We start from the raw sequence: 21,215 nt of genomic DNA, 5'->3' as shown, positions 1-21,215 counted from the left end.
CATTGCTTGCTGTTTGGGGTTATAGGCTGGGTTTCTGTACAGCACTTTGTGACATCAGCTGATGCAAGAAGGGCTTTATAAATACATTTGATTGATGATCTCTGTCATGATCTCTGTCATCCAGGCTGCATCACATCCGGCCGTGATTGGGAGTCCGATAGKGTGGCGCACAATTAGCCCAGCGTCATTCGGGGGTAGGCCGTCATTGTAAATTAGAATTTGTTCTTAACTGACTCGCCTGGTTAAATAAATCAAATAAAAAAATGTAATTGTCATCTCAGGCAAGGCTGTAATCTGGAGATTTGTAATCTAGGTTGGGAGTATCTGACAACTCAAACTCTTACAAAATTCTAATTAGTGGCTGCAAGAAAAGAACAATGGCTGTAGATTATAATCCCTCAATTTACGCTGGGAGGTTATATTGTAGAATAGTTTTAGAGAAAATATAATCCTCATACGCCAAAATTAGCCTATGCTCTGGAAGATGTTTGATTGCATGGAGAAGACGAGGATATAGTCAACTTTGAGGATGAGGGCACTTTCTGAAAACTGTAGCTACAAGTAAATGTCATTGCAAATTATATAATATTGTCATTACATAAGTTCAACAATGATATTGCTTGAGGCATTCTTTATTTATTGATAGTAATCAAAGAGAAACATGTCATATTACAGATAGATTCAAATAATGTGCCCCTTTAGTCAGTGCATTCCAAAGTAAAGGTCCATCAACCATGCCAAAATAAATTAAAAACAAATGTTGAACAACGTAACAAACAAGACAGACAGGTAAAATAATACAGTAATTACACAGTAAAATAATGAAAGTCATACTTAAAAACAAAACAAAAAGAATTTACAAGGCAAACAAACAGTCTGCTGCGTTTCCAGTCATTACAGGCTGTGATATGTTCTGAGCATCCTTATCTGACTAGAGGCTAAGTATGTCAGCTGGAGACAATCTAAAAACGTGTGATCAAAATGTCATTGCAGTGCTGGATACATTTCCTTTAATTAAATGACCGGGAACTGGATTAAAATGGCAGGAGATGTACAGTATATGCATGGAGAGAGACCGGGGGGTAATTTGACGTAACCTGAATTCAAGTGTACTACACTATTGTGGAGTACAATCGATAATACTGGCCATTAGGACTTTTGTTCTAATGCAGTTGTTCACACACCAGTGAGTGACAAAAGGGACACTAACAAATTAAGGCGAGGGGAATTTACTCCCAATCTATTTCATTGGGTTTATGTTTACATTTCTCTAAACAGTTCTTGAATCAGCCCTTAGATTCAAGTGGATTGTGAGAGGAAGGGGGTCAGTTGACCACTAATACTAAAAGTAACCCCACCATTAATGAAATACAGTACTAAGTAATAACTCAATCCCACCATTAATGAAACACAGTAAGATAACACTCAATCCCACCATTAGAAATACAGTAAGATAACTATTCAACCCCACCATTAATGAAATACAGTAAGATAACTACTCAATCCCACCATTAATGAAATACAGAAGATAACTACTCAACCCCACCATAGAACCCAATGAAGTTTGTGCCAGAGGCAATAATACAACACACAAACAATTCAAGTATTGATTAATACAGATAAAACTACTCAAACAAAAATAACTTTTTTGTTTTTTCATTTCCATAGGATAGCAGGCAGGTAGATTGCACATAACCCTTTGTAAGGTCCCATTTGCTCAAGGCAGCAGAGAAGTATTTCACAGCATGTAACATTCAAACAGTAGCTTACATGCAATTAATAGATACAAATCAGCTTTAAAAAAATCTTGAATATGAAAAGATAATTGGAGAATCACAGAAAATGTTCACCTGTAGCGGTATATGTATTGTGTACAGTGTGTCTAGTGACTTACCCTGTCTGGTCCCAGATCTGTTTGTGCCATCTTGCTTCCCAGACCTGCGACCAGGCTATGATTGACCTGTCTTTCCATCTCTTATAACCGTGCATTACAGAAAATCTCAGCAGAAAGCAGACATGATTGCATAACACCAATAGCAAACCTTAAAACCAGAGATGGTTTCAAGCTTTCTACAGACACCTGTAAGGTTTAACAGTACTATCATGGGTGTTCTTGGATATGGGTCTTGACTGGGCATCTGTAGAATAAGCTATATAGGCGGTCTGTAGTCTGGTTTGATTGCATTGAGTGGCTACAGTACAGGCTGTGGTTGCTTGGTGCTGGATGCTAGTCTGTGTGGCTCCAGCTAGCCACTACTGGTGTAGAGAGGAGGGCATGGCTGGTTGTGTCTGAAGTTCATTATATACACAGCAGTCTGGTGCCACCAGTAGAACATAAACACTACCAGGACATGCCACACCTGGTGGCTGGCTCCCAGATAGTTCAGCTGACCTGTGGAGGTCAAAGGGCATCACACGGTCATCAAAAGGTCACTTCAAATTTAATGTTTCAAAGATTGGAATAAGGAAATGGAAGACAGAGGCTATTTGGCCAATCAAAAGTTGGCAAAAAAAAGGTGACTGAAATAACAGAGTGTACAAAACATTAGAACACCCTAATATTACTGTTCACCCCTTCTGCATTCAGAAACAGCCTACATTTTTCGGGGCATGGATTCTACAAGGTGTCGAAAGCGTTTCACAGTGATGCTGGACCATGTTGACTTCAATGTTTCCCGCAGTTGTGTCAAGTTAGCTGGATGTCCTTTGGTGGTGGACAGTTCTTGATACACACGGGAAACTGTTGAGTGTGAAAACCCCAGCCGCTTTTCAGTTCTTGATACACTCAAACCGGTGCACCTGGCACTTACTACCATACCCCATTCAAGGGACCATAGCTTTCACTGGTCACTCTGTCATGGAAAGAGCAGGTGTTCTAATATCTTGTACACTCAGTGTACAGTAACAAATGGAAAGAGTATTATGTTATACATGTCTTATAAATGGGTCAAAACATGAAGTCATGAAGGCTCACCTGGGAAGGCAAGGTGCACAATTACTCATCTTAATCACACGAATGGTTATTTGCTATTCAAGGTAATTTGTAATATGTGGGAATAGATGTGTCAAGCATGACGGCTCACCTGGGAAGCAGCGTTCTGGGATTTTAGAGATGTAGAAGAGAACGCAGTCCAGCTATCAAATACATCACAATCACACGAGGGAGGAACAACTGCAATACAGTAAGAAATACTTACTCCTGTGCAGAATATTTTCTGGCATTGTAATATTTGTATTTATAAATCTTTGTATGCATTTCATCTTTGTAATAATTGTATAACAATTCTGCAGTTTCACCTGGACGACAGCGGAGCTAAAGCCTCCATTGAGCCAGACCCAGTGGACAGCGGGGATGACCCGTAGCCAGCCACAGAGCAGAGATGGCGGTCCGCAGGTGTTGCCACTCCTTAGAGAGGTAGTGAGGGTGGATCTGAGCCGAGAATATGGCCAATATCAACGCTAGAACAATCACCAAGTACACCTGTCTCCAGAACTGGGGGGGAGGGGGAGTTGGAAACAAGAATAAAGGGCAGGAGAAGAGATTACATTTCAGAGCTAGTTTATGTAGGTATATCTTCACAGTGAGTTTAACATGTTATCTTTATCAGCCTTGTTAAACCAGACAGATCAGTCTGGTTTCACAAGACTATTATTTATATATTTTATGGGTGAAATATTTTTTTATATATACCACTATGGGTGAAATAAAAGCAATGGGCTGAAATGTCTATTATATTGTCCAACATACAATGTTGCAGTAGAAGGCATAGAAGACCCCTGGAATGTAACAGCCCAGGATTCCCACAGAGATTCCAGCATAGTCCAGCGCCAACCAGCGGTGACACGTCTCTTCTGAGCGGTGGCAGGAAAAGAGGTGATACCCCACTGAACACAGCATACAACACTAGAAAAACAACAGGTAACAATCCTACAACAGTACTAAATGCAGAGCTGCAGAATATAACATTACAGGTGTGTAGGCACAAAAGCAAAGTAGCTAAAGATTTTCATGGACATAAGACAGATCGCTGTGACCTCTGTCACATGCACCCATGCACCCATACACCCATACACCCACACACCCACACACACCACCAACACACACACACACACACACACACACACACACACACACACACACACACACACAACACACACACACACACACACAACACCTGAAAGCAGAAAAGTCCTATGCAGTAGATGACATAGTCTTCTCTGTTGGCACCTGAAGCCGGCAGGACTGTAGACATTTTGTCATTCACCCCCAGTAGGAAGAACAGGAGGAAGCCCAACAGATGAGTCCATATGTTGACTGTTTCATTGGACAGCACAAAGATGCTAGAGGGGTGGAAAACAATACACAACACACTCAACAACTAGCCTGGTTCCAGATCTGTTTGTGCTGTTTTGCCAACYGCTATGGTCATTTTGTTTRGTGTGACGAGGACCATATGAGTTTGCAAGACAGTACAGATCCGGGACCAGGCTACACAACAACTATCTATATATTACTAAAACTGAAGCTACAACAACTAGGCTTATTCTCTTGATTTCACATACCTTTTTAAACATAGTTTTGATGTCAAGTGTGCTCTGTATCCATCTGTAATGTAAGGGTTTTCTTTCAAGAACAACGGGATCTGTTCAAATGTGTACAGGCGTATTCCCCGAGGCACCAGAACTGGCCAGTACTGGTAACTCCCCAGCTCAATGTAGTGACTACTCTTGTGTAACTTGAGTTTTTGAGGCATTTTGGACCATCAGATTTCAGAGTTCTGGCACCGTTTTAAGGCTGGAAAGATGAAAGGGGCACACAACAGGGTAATGTTATAGCATGGCACTACAGTTTCATTGCAATCTAACATTGACATAGATGGAGCGCTTTTGTAGTTCAACAACAAGGTACTATTCTGCTGATAGCAGACTTAAGAGAGGATCTGAAGATATGACTAATAAAATCAGAGAGTCAACATGCTTTTGGCAATAGCTAAGTTAGTTTCTAGGAATAAATCAGAGCTAAGCGATTGATCGAAATATATGCATTCCTCTCATAACATGAAGTTCAACTGAAAATTTAGCCGGGCATGCTAGCTAGCGAACTAGCTATAGCTTTCATGCTGGCACGCAGAGATAAAATTACCTTTTGTTGCATGCTATCGATGTCTACGTGGTGTCATTTAGCTACAGTACACGTTACTTTGTAATCTAGCAAGCTTTTAATTCATAGACTATAGCTAAATCAATGACACACTACACTATGCTAAGCAGCTGGCTAGCCCAGCAGCTCATGCTAGCTAGTCCATAAACGAAACCAAAAATCGGCGTTCTGAAGTTACACAATAGCCCTGCGACAGACGTGCCCATGGACCCCCCTCTGTACTTTATAAACTGCTTGAATAAAATACGATTTCATGAACCGCAGTTGAAGAAGTATGTGCAGAGAAATGAAATATATTTTTATTGCCCATCTGGATATGATCATCTGGACATGATGGAAATGACCTACAGTACCAGTCAAAAGTTTGGACACACCTACTCATTCAAGGATTTTTCTTTATTTTACTATTTTCTACATCGTAGAATAATAGTTAATAAATCAAAACTATGAAATAACACATATGGAATCAGGTAGTAACCAAAAAAGTGTTAAACATTTGAGATTCTTCAAAGTTGCCACCCTTTGCCTTGGACTAGTAACCAAAAGGTTGCAAGGTCGAATCCCTGAGCTGACCAGGTAAAAAAAAATCTGTCCTCCTACCCCTGAACAAGGCAGTTAACCCACTGTTCCTAGGCGTCATTAAAAATAAGAATTTGTTCTTAACTGACTTGCCTAGGTAAATAATGACAGCTTTGCACACTTGGCATTCTCTCAACCAGCTTCATGAGGTAGTAACAAGTGTGCCTTGTTAAAAGTTAATTTGTGGAATTTCTTTCCTTCTTAATGTGTTAGAGCCAATCAGTTGTGTTGTGACAAGGTAGGGTTGCCATACATAAGATGGCCCTATTTGSTAAAAGAGCAAGTCCATATTATGGCAAGAACAGCTCAAATAAGCAAAGAGAAATAACAGTCCATCATTACTTTAAGACATGAAGGTCAGTCAATACGGAAAATGAAAAKAACTTTGAAAGTTTCTTCAAGTGCAGTCGCAAAAACCATCAAGCACAATGATGAAACTGGCTCTCATGAGGACCGCCACAGGAAAGGAAGACCCAGAGTTACCTCTGCTGCAGAGGATAAGTTCATTAGAGTTACCAGCCTCAGAAATCGTCAATTAACTGCACCTCAGATTGCTGCCCTAGTAAATGTTTCAGAGTTCAAGTAACAGACAAATCAAATTGTATTTGTCACATGCGCCGAATACAACAGGTGTAGACCTTAGAGTGAAATGCTTACTTACAAGCCCTTAACCAACAATGCAGTTTGAAGAAAAATACCTGTTAAGTAAAAAAATAAGAAATAAAAGTAACAAATAATTAATGAGCAGCAGTAAAATAACAGTAGTGAGGGTATATACAGGGGGTACCGGTACAGAGTCAATGTGCGGGGGCACTGGTTAGTCGAGATAATTGAGGTAATATGTACATGTAGGTAGAGTTAAAGTGACTATGCATAGATAATAAACAGAATAGCAGCAGCGTAAAATAGTAGGAGAGGGAGGGGGGGGGGCAATGCAAATAGTCTGGGTAGCCATTTGATTAGATGTTCAGGAGTCTTATGGCTTGGAGGTAGAAGCTGTTTAGAAGCCTCTTGGACCTAGACTTGGCGCTCCGGTACCGCTTGCCATGCGGTAGCAGAGAGAACAGTTTATGACTAGGGTGGCTGGAGTCTGACAATTTTTAGGGCCTTCCTCTGAGCATCAACTGTTCAGAGGAGACTGCGTGAATCAGGCCTTCATGGTCGATTTGCTTCAAAGAAACCACTACTAAAGGACACCAATAATAAGAAGTGACTTGCTTGGGCCAAGAAACACGAGCAATGGACATTAGACCGGTGGACATCTGTCCTTTGGTCTGATGAGTCCAAATTGGAGATTTTTGGTTCCAACCGCTGTGTCTTTGTGAGATGCAGAGTAGGTGAACRGATGATCTCTGCATGTGTGGTTCCCACCGTGAAGCATGGAGGAGGAGTTGTGCTGGTGTGGGGGTGCTTTGCTGGTGCCACTGTCAGTGATTTATTTAGAATTCAAGGCACATTTAACCAGCATGGCTCCCACAGCATTCTGCAGCGATACGCCATCCCTTCTGGTTTGCACTTAGTGGGTCTATCATTTGTTTTTCAACACGACAATGACCCAACACATCTCCAGGCTGTGTAAGGGCTATTTGACCAAGAAGTAGAGTGATGGAGTGCTGCATCAGATGACCTGGCGTCCACAATCACCCGACCTCAACCCAATTGAGATGGTTTGGGATGAGTTGGACCGCAGATTGAAGGAAAATCAGCCATCAGGTGCTCAGCATATGTGGGAACTCCTTCAAGACTATTGGAAAAGCATTCCTCATGAAGCTGGTTGAGAGAATGCCAAGAGTGTTCAAAGCTGTCATCAAGGCAAAGGGTGGCTACTTTGAAAAATCTAACATTTTAAATATATTTAGATTTTTGTTTGACACTTTTTTGGGTTACTACATGATTCCATATGTGTTATTTCATAGTTTTGATGTATTCGCTATTCTTCTACAATGTAGAAAATAGTAMAAATAAAGAAAAACCCTTGAGGTGTGTCCAAACTTTTGACTGGTACTGTAGATAAGGAAATTCACCAGATTTTATGATCACATCATAGGCAGCTACAATGATGGGAAAATAAGTAGCCACATAGACTGATGAAAATGTAGGAGTAGGGGTACTGTTTATTTTTGTACATTTTTATAATGTAAATCAATTATTTTGGGATTCCCATTGGATTTTATATGCAAATTATGTGTATCAAGCCCATTGCGTTCTACAATTATAATAGTCTTTCCCCTAAATACCTCCTCTAGAAAATAAAACGCGGATATGACATTATTCTCTCTTGTTCTGTTTGTCCTCGGGGACTGGAAACCGAAGCAGGGTTTTTATGTACAATAAGCATTAGGTCAAAGGGATTAGATAAACAATGTGATTTGTATTATGGCATTTAGCAACATGAATGAGATTAGGCCTGCAGCTTGGGACAAATATGACCCCGTTGTAGTTTTACTTGAAAGTGAAACCCTTACAATCTTTCCACAGAATGTTGAAAAATATCTTTATTTAGAAAACCACATTTGAAACAGCAGAGCTTGAATAAAAAATAAGAGAAATACACTGTGTACAAAAAATKTCAACATTTGTATCCAATTTTTTTAATTCACTCAGCTTTATTTTTAGTACTCTTTTATTCACTTAATTTCTTACGATTGTTGTTTTAATGTCAAGAAGTGAACCTGTCTATCCACGTATATCATGTTTATATGACCAATAAACAGACTTGAACTTGAATGACTCCTGACAATAAATGAAACGGTGACATGAGGATTTTATAGCAAGTAAGCAAGCTAACATTGTTGAATGCTACTGAACAGCCTTGTTTTATCCCAGATAAATACATGTTAAATAATAAGTCCTAGGAGAGGMACATTTACAGTTGGATGTTTAGGTATGTTGTCCATAGGCTCCTACATAGCCGCAGGAAGTAGTTTGAGGGTGGGGGTGCTGATACAGACATCTATATCGGTCTGCAAATACAGGACTAGTAAAGCCCCAGTGTACTACTTTTGTGAAGTATTTTTTTGATATATATATAAATAAAAATAAAATATGTATTAATAAATGTTTTATATATATATATTTTGTTCAGGGGGCCTAGAGCACCCTCAGCACCCATTCTTCCCACGGCTACGGGCTCCTGTTCGCTCCATAGCCTCATAGTCCAAAGATTATGGTGTGTTTGACCTAATGATTGGGAACTCGGGTGAAATTCATACAGCGCCCCTGAAACGAAAACAAAATGCAGATYATTTATTCCATTTAAACCTTTCACTTTACCAGGTAAGTTATTAAGAACACMTTTTTTACAATAGAGAGCAGTTAGGCTTAAATGTACCTATTGTATTCTACACTTATTAGAAAATGTACAGCAGTACTTCCTTAGCATACACTATATTTCATTACAGTAGTAACACCTCCCCACCCCCACCTCCATATCAGCCTAATCCTCATGAACAGTAGTGCATGGCTGTATCTACTCATTCTCCCCAACATGTATGGACTTGTTTATCTCAGATAAACAAGGTACATCAGTTACAAAATGAGCTCCTATACGTCGCTCTATACGTGGCATATCATGGACATTTTTGGACAATGCAGAGTTGGTATTTACAATAATTGATCATAATTAAACTCAATTGAGGCAGCCTGTAATGGGTAAGGAGGAGATGGCGAATGGGCCGGCTCATTGACACATCATCAATTTTAGCCAATCAAACACGAGAGCATAACTGGCTGAACAGACAGCAACTCCCATTCTGTCAAAAAGGGAGCCCCCATCATTATCCCAGGCGAGTATAGAGCAGGTACAGTGCCATGCAAAAGTATTCATCCCCCTTGGTGTTTTTCCTATTTTGTTGCATTACAACCTGTAATTTAAATTGATTTTTATTTGGATTTCATGTAATGGACATACACAAAATAGTCCAAATTGGTGAAGTGAAATGAAAAAAAATCCCTTGTTTCAAAAAATTCTCAAAAATATAAAACAGAAAAGTGATGCGTGCATATGTATTCAACCCCTTTGCTACGAAGCCCCTAAATAAGATCTGTTGCAACCAATTACCTTCAAAAATCACATAATTAGTTAAATAAAGTCCACCTGTGTGCAATCTAAGTGTCACATGATCTCAGTATATATACACCTGTATATATACACCTATATACATCTCAGTATATATACACTGAAAGGCCCCAAAGTCTGCAACACCACTAAGCAAGGGGCACCACCAAGCAAGCGGCACCATAAAGACCAAGGAGACTTTGAACATCCCACAGAGCACCATTAAATCGATTATTAAAAAATGGAAAGAATATGGCACCACAACAAACCTGCCAAAACTCATGGACCAGGCAAGGAGGGCATTAATCAGAGAGGCAACAAAGAGACCAAAGATAACCGTGAAGGAGCTGCAAAGCTCCACAGCGGAGATTGGAGTATCTGTCCATAGGACCACGTTAAGCCGGTACACTCCACAGGGCCGGGCTTTACGGAAGAGTGTCCAGAAAAAAGCCATTGCTTAAAAGAAAAAATAAGCAAACACGTTTGGTGTTCGCCATAAGGCATGTGGGAGACTCCCCAAACATATGGAAGAAGGGACTCTGATCAGATATCAGATGAGACTAAAATTGAGCTTTTTGGACATCAAGGAAAACGCTATGTCTGGCGCAAACCCAACACCTCTCATCAAATCAAATCAAAGGTTATTTGTCAAGTGTGCCGAATATAACAGGTGTAGACCTTACAGTGAAATGCTTACTTATAGGCTCTAACCAATAGTGCAAAAAAGGTGTTAGGTGAACAATAGGTAAGTAAAGAAATAAAACAACAGTAAAAAGACAGGCTATATACAGTAGCGAGGCTATAAAAGTAGCGACGCTACATACAGACACCGGTTAGTCAGGCTGATTGAGGTAGTATGTACATGTAGATATGGTTAGAAGTGACTATGCATAGTAGAGAGTAACAGTAGCGTAAAAGAGGGGTTGGCGGGTGGTGGGTGGCGGACACAATGCAGATGGTTAGCCAAAGTGCGGAGCACTGGTTGGTCGGCCCAATTGAGGTAATATGTACATGAATGTATAGTTAAAGTGACTATGCATATATGATAAACAGAGAGTAGCAGCAGCACCCCGAGAACACCATCCCCACAGTGAAGCATGGTGGTGCAGCATCATTCTGTGGGATGTTTTCATCGGCAGGGACTGGGAAACTGGTCAGAACCACCCTCCTGGAGTCTGTTTCTGACCGTTTGAGCAGACACATGCACATTTGTGGCCTGCAGGAGGTCATTTTGCAGGGCTCTGCAGCATGCTCCTCCTTGCACAAAGGCGGAGGTAGCGGTCCTGCTGCTGGGTTGTTGCCCTCCTACGGCCTCCTCCACGTCTCCTGATGTACTGGCCTGTCTCCTGTAGCGCCTCCAAGCTCTGGACACTACGCTGACAGACACAGCAAACCTTCTTGCCACAGCTCGCATTGATGTGCCATCCTGGATGAGCTGCACTACCTGAACCACTTGTGTGGGTTGTAGACTCCGCTCATGCTACCACTAGAGTGAAAGCACCGCAGCATTCAAAAGTGACCAAAACATCAGCCAGGAAGCATAGGAACTGAGAAGTGGTCTGTGGTCACCACCTGCAAACCACCTTTATGGGGTGTCTTGCTAATTGCCTATAATTTCCACCTTTTGTCTATTCCATTTGCACAACAGCATGTGAAATTTATTGTCAATCAGTGTTGCTTCCTAAGTGGACAGTTTGATTTCACAGAAGTGTGATTGACTTGGAGTTACATTGTGTTGTTTAAGTGTTCCCTTTATTTTTTTGAGCAGTGTATAAGTCCCACAGTTGACAGTGTCAGAACAAAACCCAAGCCATGAGGTCGAAGGAATTGTCCGTAGAGCTCGGAAGACAGGATTTTGTCGAGGCACAGATCTGGGGAAGGGTAACAAAAAATGTCTGCAGCATTGAAGGATTCCAACAACACAGTGGCCTCCATCATTCTTAATGAAGAAGTTTGGAACCACCAAGACTCTTCTGAGAGCTGGTCGCTTGGCCAAACTGAGTAATCGGGGGAGTGGACATCAGAAGCCACTCCTCAGTAAAAGGCACATGACAGCCCGCTTGGAGTTTGCCAAAACGCACCTAAAGGACTCTCAGACCATGACAAACAAGATTCTCTGGTCAGATGAAACCAAGATTGAACTCTTTGAACTGAATGCCAAGCGTCACATCCGGAGGAAACCTGGCACGGTGGTGGTGGTAGCATYATGCTGTGGGGATGTTTTTCAGAGTCAGGGACTGGGAGACTAGTCAGGATCGAGGGAAAGATTAATGGAGCAAAGTACAGAGAGATCCTTGATGAAAATCTGCTCCAGAGCACTCAGGACCTCAGACTGGGGCAAAGGTTCACCTTCCAACAGGACAACAACCCTAAGCACACAACCTAGACAATGCAGGAGTGGCTTCGGGACAAGTCTCTGAATGTCCTTGAGTGGCTGAGCCAAAGCCCGGACTTGAACCCGATCTAACATCTCTGGAGAGACCTGAAAATAGCTATGCAGCGACACTCCCCATCCAGCCTGACAGAGCTTGAGAGGATCTGCAGAGAAGAATGGGAGAAACTCCCCAAATACAGTCTGTCACGTGTGCTCCCTCTCCGGCCTTTAGGTCACCAGGCTGCTCGTTAGGGTGCACACCTGTCACCAGAGTTATGTGCATAATGACACTCACCTGGACTCCATCACCTCCTTGATTACCTGCCCTTTATACAGTTGAAGTCGGAAGTTTACATACACTTAGGTTGGAGTCATTAAAACTTGTTTTTCAACCACTCCACACATTTATTGTTAACAAACTATAGTTTTGGCAAGTCGGTTAGGACATCTACTTCGTGCATGACACAAGTAATTTTTCCAACAATTGTTTACAGACAGATTATTTCACTTATAATTCACTGTATCACAATTCCAGTGGGTCAGAAGTTTACATACACTAAGTTGACTGTGCCTTTAAACAGCTTGGAAAATTCCAGAAAATTAGCTTTAGAAGCTTCTGGTAGGCAAATTGACATCATTTGAGTTAATTGGAGGTGTACCTATGGATGTATTTCAAGGCCTACCTTCAAACTCAGTGCCTCTTTGCTTGACATCATGGGAAAAAAAAAAAAAATCAGCCAAGTCATCAGAAAAGAAATTGTGGACCTCCACAAGTCTGGTTCATCCTTGGGAGCAATTTCCAAACGCCTGAAGGTACCACGTTCATCTGTACAAACAATAGTACGCAAGGTATAAACACCATGGGACCACGCAGCTGTCATACGGCTCAGGAAGGAGAGCGTTCTGTCTCCTAGAGATGAACGTACTTTGTGCAAAAAGTGAAAATCAATCCCAGAACAACAGCAAAGGACCTTTTGAAGATGCTTGGTCCAAATGGGTCTCCCAAATGGACAATGACCCAAGCATACTTCCAAAGTTGTGGCAAAATGGCTTAAGTACAACAAAGTCAAGGTATTGGAGTGGCCATCACAAAGCCCTGAAATCAATCCTACAGAAAATGTGGGCAGAACTGAAAAAGTGTGTGTGCAACAAGGAGGGCTACAAACCTGACTCAGTTACACCAGCTCTGTCAAGAGGAATGGGCCAAAATTCACCCAAGTTATTGTGGGAAGCTTGTGGAAGCTACCCGAAACGTTTGACCCAAGTTAAACAATTTATAGGCAATGCTACCAAATACTAATTGAGTGTATGCAAACTTCTGACCCACTGGGAATGTGATGAAAGAGATAAAAGCTGAAAAAAATCATTCTCTCTACTATTATTCTGACATTCACATTCTTAAAATAAAGTGGTGATCCTAAACTGACCTAAGACAGGGAATTTTTACTCTGATTAAATGTCAGGAATTGTGAAAAACTGAGTTTAAATGTATTTGGCTGAGGTGATGTAAACTTCCGACTTCAACTGTATGTCACTCCCTTTGGTTTCTTCCCCAGTCATCATGTTCCTGTTTCATGTCGTTCGCGTGTTTGTTTTCTTGTTTTGTTCATTTATTTATTAATGTATTCACTCCCTGAACTTGCTTCCCGCCTCTCAGCGTACATTGTCACACAGTCGTGCCAAGCTTGTAGCGTCATACCCAAGAAGACTTGAGGCTGTGCTTCAACAAAGTACTGAGTAAAGGGTCTGAATATTTATTTAAATGTGATATTTACGTTTCTTTTATATATAAATGTGCTAATATTTCTAAAAACCTGTTTTTGCTTTGTCATTATGGGGTATTATGTTTAGATTAGAGGGGGGGGGAAACATTTTAATCCATTTTACATCCAAGGCTGTAATGTAACAATGTGGAAAAAGTMAAGTGGTCCAAATACTTTCCGAATGCACTGTAGACATTAAGGGTCAGGGTGGCCAGTCACACCAACATGGACATCCATCCTCTTCTCTCAGTGGAGAGTCATAACTAACCTTCTAGGTTTTCTTTCTCTCCCTTACTACCTCTCACCACTGATGAGCTAGACAAGGTTACTAACGTGTGAAAACTGGATGACAATGACCAAACACAGAGCTCGGTCTTCTTTTCTCTCTTTCTCTTTTCTCTCTCTTTCGCTTTCTCTCGTTCACTTTCTTTTATTTTMTCTCTTTCTCTCTTTCTCTTCTTTTCTCTCTCTTTCTTTCTCTCTCTTCCTTTCTCTTTCTTTTGTTGCAATCAGGGTTTGGTCAATTCCATAAAAAATTCAGTCAATTCAGGAAGTAATCTGAAAACATTTACAGAAGGGGGTACTTTACCCTGTCCTGTGCTGTTGGTCTCATGACAGCAACTCGATCATACTGGCGCCTGAGTAATGCTACTAGAGCATCAAAACGCCCCTGAGAGAAAGAAACAATGAGAATTGTGGTGATGAAACGAGTTTAAACAAAGATATGATGAAACCAGTTTAAACAAAGATATGATGAAACCAGTTTAAACAAAGATATGATGAAATCAGTTTAAACAAAGATAAGATGAAACCAGTAAAAAATATTAAAGATATCAAATCAGTTACTGACTGCCATTGTCAACTGGGTTTGAAAGCATCCGAACTAACCTTGATGGGCGTGTACCATCTGGACTGTTCTGGGATGGGATAGGTAGGGCATGGGCTCTGAGGCATTGGTTTTCTTCCAATGGTTTCTTCCACCTCCTCTTCCACCATTGTGACCACTGCGTTCTTAGCTTTCTCTAGCCGTGCACCTTCCTCCGTGGAACCTTTCTCTCCCCATCGAACCTAATACACACTTTACATTAGGTTCTTTTATACAGTTCATCTTTCATTTTATACCGTTTATATWTTTTTTTGTAGCACAAAATAACCATTCAGACCTTTAGAGTTACTAACATCACTCAAAATAAAGTAACAACTCACTGTCAAGATATAGTGCAGCCCAAATAGATGGGGTTGAATGGGGTAATAYGCATTCTGACATACCTCCATGCGTTTCATTCCTCCGATACCTCTTCCCCCATAATAGGATGCATCCACCATGGGCCATTTCCTCTTGGGCAGAGGGTCCTCCTCAGGCTCCTAACGGAGGAGACACAGCGAAACCACTGTATTAACCCTGTGAAGAGCTGAATGAACTGACATTCATGTTGATTTAAACAACAGTCTTAAGGATCTAAGCGACAGTCCACTCACAGGTACTGGTGGAGGAGGGGGAGGAGGGGTGCGACGGGGAGGGGGGTCCTTGATCACCTGTAAAATAGAAGCCTTCTTCCATTACTATATACTATCAACCAACAACCATTTGAACTGATTCACTCATACTGTTTCTATTTTTCAAGGGGAAAAGTGCTGTGTTGAACCACTCACAATAGTGCAGCAGAGCGGCCAGAACCACCACATCAGAGCCAGACCCAGCAGCAGGAGTAGAACTAAGATCAGGACCAGCACCACTGTCCCATCAGACTGCATCAGGAGACACTGTCACTTTAAATGTGTAGCTATAGCMCTCTGAATGAATTCTAYTGTGTCGTTTCTGTGTTTTCATGTTTTATGTACCATCTTTTTAAGCACATGACCAAATGAATTTCTCTCTTGTGGAATCTGAGTCTGAATGGTAAACAAAGCAGCCTGGTACGCAACACAGACTTGAACAGATTTCTTTATGCCAAACATAAATATAATATACTTGATAAACTGGGTGTTTCGAGCCCTGAATGCTGATTGGCTGAAAGCTGTGGTTTATCAGACCGTAAACCATGGGTGTGATAAAACATGTATTATTTACTGTTCTAATTACATTGGTWACCAGTTTATAATAGCAATAACGCACTTCAGGGGTTTGTGATATGTGGCCAATATACCACGGCTAAGGGCTGTWYYTARGCACKMCRCWWHRYGKMGTGCYTARRWACAGCCCTTAGCCGTGGTATATTGGCCACATATCACAAACCCCTGAAGTGCGTTATTGCTATTATAAACTGGTTACCAATGTAATTAGAACAGTAAATAATACATGTTTTATCACACCCATGGTWTACGGTCTGATAAACCACARCTTTCAGCYAATCAGCATTCAGGGCTCGAAACACCCAGTTTATCAAGTATATTATATTTATGTTGGTCATATACCACACATCCTCTGGCTCATTGCTTCAGTATTTAATGGACTTTATCAGACTAGACTTTGGTGAACTAAGACTGACCAAACTGAATGTCAGTGTTTGTTTTGAGTTGTCTGTAATACTGATACTCACACATCCTGTAGCGTAGATAGTGAATGGACTTGAGATGTAGGACTGACCCTTGTTCAAGCTGATCAGCACATCTATCGATCTATTGAGAGAGAAAGAAAATCCAGACCATTTCTATGTTATTGCTGAGAGAGAAAGAGACTAACAAAGTAGGTCAGGTCGAACTTAATTGATGTATCGGCCTGGCAGACCAAACGTTGAAATGCCAGGGCACTGTGCTATAGCAAACAGGCATGCTGGTGGCAGGGTAAACACTATTACATGGTCAACGGTGGGTACCCACTGGGCACAGACGTCAGTTCAACGTCTAGTTTTGATTAACATTTGGTTGAGTTGTCAACTAACGTGAATTCAAAGTGAAATCAACAACAAATGTGACCATGTCATTGGATTTAGGGTAAAAGTTTGGAGGAAAAAATTGCCCTTATGTTGATGACTTTTTCTGTCCTTTTCCAATCAGTTTGACATGTTGATTCAACGTTATCACATAGATTTTTGGGGTTGAAATGACGTGGAAACAAAGTTGATTCGATGCGTTTTTGCCCAGTGGGTAAACACTAACAGGGTCACAAAGTCTCACAAAAACATCCTCCTGTACTAAACTGTTTAAATGACAGTATGCCAAACCATTTTGGTGTGTCTCACCACTACACATCGGTTCAACCTATTCGTTTTATATTCCATAAAGAAACCAGGTAACTGTAATGGAATAGGACTGAACCGCATTTATTCTCCAATCACAAAACTTCTATTTTATTTTTATACTTGAATGATTTTATTTTGTTGCTTTTAWAAGCAATCGATCCGTTACCCGTCGAACCAACTGCCCACCCTGAATGAAAGTGTGTGTACTCTTACACAGTGGAGCTTGGGTTGCAGCATGGTTCTTCTCTCACGGAAACCAACAGACAACATGCCATTCCTTTGATCTGGCCATCTGAACGCGCTCAGTAGCTCACTGGCCATTTATGGCTACAGGAAGTTCCACGAGGAGAGAATCAAGTGCAGCACTTACTGTCCGGCTTCATGCAGCACTGGTGCTGGACACAACAGATAGCCATCCTGCACCACACTAGGCCTCTGATCTGGGAGAGGGAAAGAGAGAGAGAGCGAGAGGGAGGGGTTGTGGGGAGCCAGAGAAAGTGTGAAAGGGAGGGGTGTGTGAGCTCTATGCCCTCTCAGTGAAGAGACATTGTTTGTTATGTTCTATATTAAGCAATGAGACAGAGACCAGCTCCATGCACTCAGCTGGCTACAAAATGACGTCTCTGTTCTCTAGCTACTAAATAAGACACTGTTCTGTTCTCTCTGGTTTGGGAAAATACTGAGCCCCAACATTCACTCCATGGTCTCATTACACTATTAGTATGGCTACAGAATGAACAGGGTGACCAACATCTTTCCATGATGAAATTGATTGAATCCTGAGGAATGGCATTGAGTGCATTGTTTGGTGTACAACTACAAAGGACTGTGGCATCTGGTAATATACATGAATGAATGTGGTGTAACAAGCGGCTAGGGGGAGTTATTTTCAATTTGCACTCTTACAGTAGGTCGGTGTGTCAATATTAGAATGCAGAATGTGATGCATTATGGAGCTTGTGGTGGGGTATACTAACTGTAGGTCTTCTGGTTGACTGTGAGAACACAGATCACTCCCTCCTGGCTCCTCCCACGGGTGAAATCATATCCTCTCAGCACAATGTTAAAAGATTCTGGAATGTTATGGAGGGTCACAATGTTAGGATTTTCGGGCACAAACTAATAATAATGTTAACCAATATTGATCACATTTAATCAGTATAACGACAAACTAAATCTTTGCAGCATACCGTTCACACAAACATTAGTGGGCTCTATACTGAATATTTCTGTGCAGGATTTCTTCAAAATCTGTGAAAAATATAAATAACGCTGATGTAAATTACATGGTATGTGTCTTAAAGTTTATTCTGACATATTGCTCTATGTAATTATTCTGACCTCACCGAATTCACAATGGTTTTGAGTGCATGAAATCCAGCCAGCACTGGGAATACTTGGTCTTTGCTGTCTGCAATGTCAACAAGCTGTAGGGATAAGAAAGCAAGCATACTCTATAATGTTACACAACATCTGAGAGATTGCCTTTCCACATCTAACATACGACATAGCACTCTCTCCCTCATTGTCTGTACATTACTCTGTCTCTCTGTTGATGTTTTCCTGCCTGGTTTCCAAGGCTTTCCTCTAATGTAATGAAACTATAACAGGAAGCAGGGCTGGCACGATCGTGATCTTATTAGATGATTACAGTACAACGGACTTCCTGTCCAGACTGCTAACGCTCGCTGAGAGGGACAGTCGATCAAATCATTAAACTGGTACTCTCATTTTCCTTTCACTWTGTTATCAATATCAATCAGCTGTTACAGCATTGTGCATGCTTATCCAACAGATTTCAATGTAAACAAATATTTCAGCAGGGATACTGTTTGTGCATGGCTGTGTGCAGTTTGTGAGTGCTTCTCCAGCCTACAATTGATAAAGTGAGACTTCAAAATCATACCTGTCTCTCATCAAAGTCCTTCACACCGACACAGTACACTCTAGCACCAAACTCCCTGGCTGCGTTAGCCTGAAACAAAAAGAGAGGACCAATAGATTAATTTATGGAAAATAGCTGTGTACTAGTAAGAGCTCAAAGCAAAGTATGTACTATGTTATTGCTCATCACAGTCTATTATAATGGCATTACCTCCTCTACTGTCAGTTCATAAGGATAGACCTCCAGTTTCCCATCAGTCAGAGCGATGATGATGCTGGATGACCGTGTGACCTGGGCCTTTATCTGCTCTGAAGCCTACATGTAGGAAGCCATGTTTTAATGGACAACACATACAGTACAACTACAAAAATATATATAACTGCTATGAATCAAAACTTCATACCACTTTCATTCCTTCGTGCATGTATGTTTCACCAGCTGGTCTGATTTCACTTAACTTTTTCAAGCCTTCCTCTATTTCATACCTACAAAGGAACAAGAAATATGCATTTTAGGTCCTATATTATCTGAGAGATGATGTGTACCGCGAGAGAGTGTGTATGCTGTCTCGTTAGGTGAAATATGTTTACTGTAGTAGTACCTGTCTCCAGTTAGTGGTAGAATCACCTCTGCTCTAGATGAGAAAACTATGTAGGAAACTCTCATCTTTGGACTAGAACAAACACAGGGATACACAAGGGGATAAACGGGATTAAACACCCAAGAAGATTCAGAAGCAGATTAACTCCAGCAATGACTGGTCATTTTGTATTTAAAAGACTACACTAACAGTAGCTCTACTTAGCCCTATTCCCCACACCCTTTGGGGCTAACAATTTTTTTCTACATTAGCCTACAATTATACACCAGTTGCCACCACAGCCAGATGTGCCGAATGTTTTGTGGAGTTAAATTTAGTACCCCATTATTAAGTTTAAAAATAATCCCAGGCATGCAGTGTCCGAGTGTTTGGTGGACCTACTTTTTGTTAAATGCCTAGGCTTCTGCTCGATAAAGATATGCCCCACTTTCACAGGACTGTGTTTACTACAGTTTATCTATTGATTCCAGCTGTGAAAACATGCCCTTGGTAAATCATTGATAAAAGGGGCTCATTCAGTCAATATACTGAAAACTTGTATCATGAGAGAAGGGGAGAGAGAGAGAGTTGTGTGGGTTTTGTCCTGATGGATAGTGACATGTTCAAGGCAAAGTTAACTTCATAGAGAGCTTGACCTGAGAGCATAGACAGTTTACCTCACAAAGCGGTTGGTGAGCTGCTCCACAAACTCATAGATCTCTCCCCAGTTATCATACACACTACCAGACCTGTAGAGCACACAATGAAACTCTCTGAACCAAACAAACCCATACAAGGACTATACAGACTGAAATAGAACATTAGTCATTTTAATAGGTCCCGTGTGGCTCAGTTGGTAGAGCATGGCGCTTGCAACGCCAGGGTTGTGGGTTCATTCCCCACGGGGGACCAGGATGAATATGTATGAACTTTCCAATTTGTAAGTCGCTCTGGATAAGAGCGTCTGCTAAATGACGTAAATGTTAATACTATTTACATTAGCATTTTGACTACTTGTTACACATTTGTTTTTTTCACACACATAACTTGATAATAAAATGCTTCATACGTGCACTCTGACACCTGATAGATGCTATTGAATCATGTTGATACAAGACATTTCAACATAAAAAAAATAGAACAAGAAGTCACGTTCATATCAACTACATCTTGCATTTAGTTTATAGGCTAGGCTACTTACCTATCTAAAACGAAATAAATATCAAAAGCTCCATGGCAAGACGCCTCTTCGCTTTGACAATATAATGTGTTTATTAGAACGGAAAGAAGAAACACAATCCCTTGTCCGTTGAGGATCATTGCCTTGATAAAAATCATATTTTCTCAATTATATTTTGCACATTGCACTGTCTACCTTACATGCGCTTTCTTGTATGTAAAACAAGATAAATCAAGGCTCAAGACTGACTGATTTTCCAACGAAAAAATTGACAAGAAACTGACATTACTTTTACGCGACATGTTACTAGCGTATGTCTTTGTAAATACCGATGATCGTCCTTGCCACTCGCATAGTTGTTAACTATACATTGTCTGAATTGAGAGAATAAAATTATTTGGCCGGTCGCATCACCGCTGATACTGTACCATCCCATCTGAAGTGGGCATGCGCA

The 21,215-nt window shown here is 41.0% G+C and overlaps 2 protein-coding genes across 4 annotated transcripts; both read right to left on the bottom strand.

Annotated features, from left to right (window-relative positions):
• Positions 1-1,803: 1,803 nt before the first annotated feature.
• On the bottom strand, positions 1,804-6,633 carry LOC111981009 (progestin and adipoQ receptor family member 3-like). The gene is given in 10 exon segments (XM_070449566.1): positions 1,804-2,392; positions 3,084-3,127; positions 3,129-3,172; positions 3,298-3,356; positions 3,359-3,379; positions 3,382-3,493; positions 3,749-3,904; positions 4,176-4,341; positions 4,564-4,795; positions 5,144-6,633. Coding segments are annotated over 9 exon segments (939 nt in total). The 5' UTR covers positions 4,755-4,795; positions 5,144-6,633; the 3' UTR covers positions 1,804-2,246.
• A 1,280-nt stretch (positions 6,634-7,913) lies between these two features.
• LOC111981004 (anthrax toxin receptor 2) lies at positions 7,914-21,212 on the bottom strand. Of its 3 annotated transcripts, none has more exons than XM_024012113.2 (17): positions 21,091-21,212; positions 20,259-20,330; positions 19,603-19,674; positions 19,405-19,486; positions 19,212-19,316; positions 19,023-19,091; positions 18,463-18,543; positions 18,307-18,367; positions 18,094-18,189; positions 17,487-17,556; positions 16,475-16,553; positions 15,588-15,683; positions 15,414-15,470; positions 15,204-15,299; positions 14,823-15,002; positions 14,524-14,604; positions 7,914-8,959 (listed from the first exon to the last, which is right to left on the bottom strand). In XM_024012113.2, the coding sequence occupies exons 1-17, from the start codon at positions 21,195-21,197 to the stop codon at positions 8,921-8,923; spliced, it is 1,443 nt and encodes a 480-aa protein (XP_023867881.1). In that variant the 5' UTR covers positions 21,198-21,212; the 3' UTR covers positions 7,914-8,920. The 3 variants fall into 3 exon arrangements, with proteins under 3 accessions (XP_023867881.1, XP_070305666.1, XP_023867880.1); XM_024012112.2 differs by having other exon boundaries at positions 7,920-8,959; positions 20,783-21,126; XM_070449565.1 differs by lacking the exons at positions 19,603-19,674; positions 21,091-21,212 and adding an exon at positions 20,783-21,081 and having other exon boundaries at positions 7,919-8,959.
• Positions 21,213-21,215: the final 3 nt, after the last annotated feature.

The sequence above is a fragment of the Salvelinus sp. IW2-2015 genome, linkage group LG20, assembly GCF_002910315.2.
Source record: "Salvelinus sp. IW2-2015 linkage group LG20, ASM291031v2, whole genome shotgun sequence".
Classification (NCBI taxonomy): domain Eukaryota; kingdom Metazoa; phylum Chordata; class Actinopteri; order Salmoniformes; family Salmonidae; genus Salvelinus; species Salvelinus sp. IW2-2015.
Note: the sequence above shows the minus strand (reverse complement) of the source record. Positions and strands in the feature narration are given on the sequence as shown.

Excerpts from the sequence above, each read along its gene's own strand:
- LOC111981004 (XM_024012112.2), bottom strand. The coding sequence starts at position 20,919 with ATGATTTTTATCAAGGCAATGATCCTCAACGGACAAGGGATTGTGTTT. Across the intron at positions 19,317-19,404 it reads TGCACGAAGGAATGAAAGTG|GCTTCAGAGCAGATAAAGGC; the intron begins GTATGAAGTTTT and ends TCCTACATGTAG. Across the intron at positions 18,368-18,462 it reads TCAAAACCATTGTGAATTCG|ATTTTGAAGAAATCCTGCAC; the intron begins GTGAGGTCAGAA and ends TATTTTTCACAG.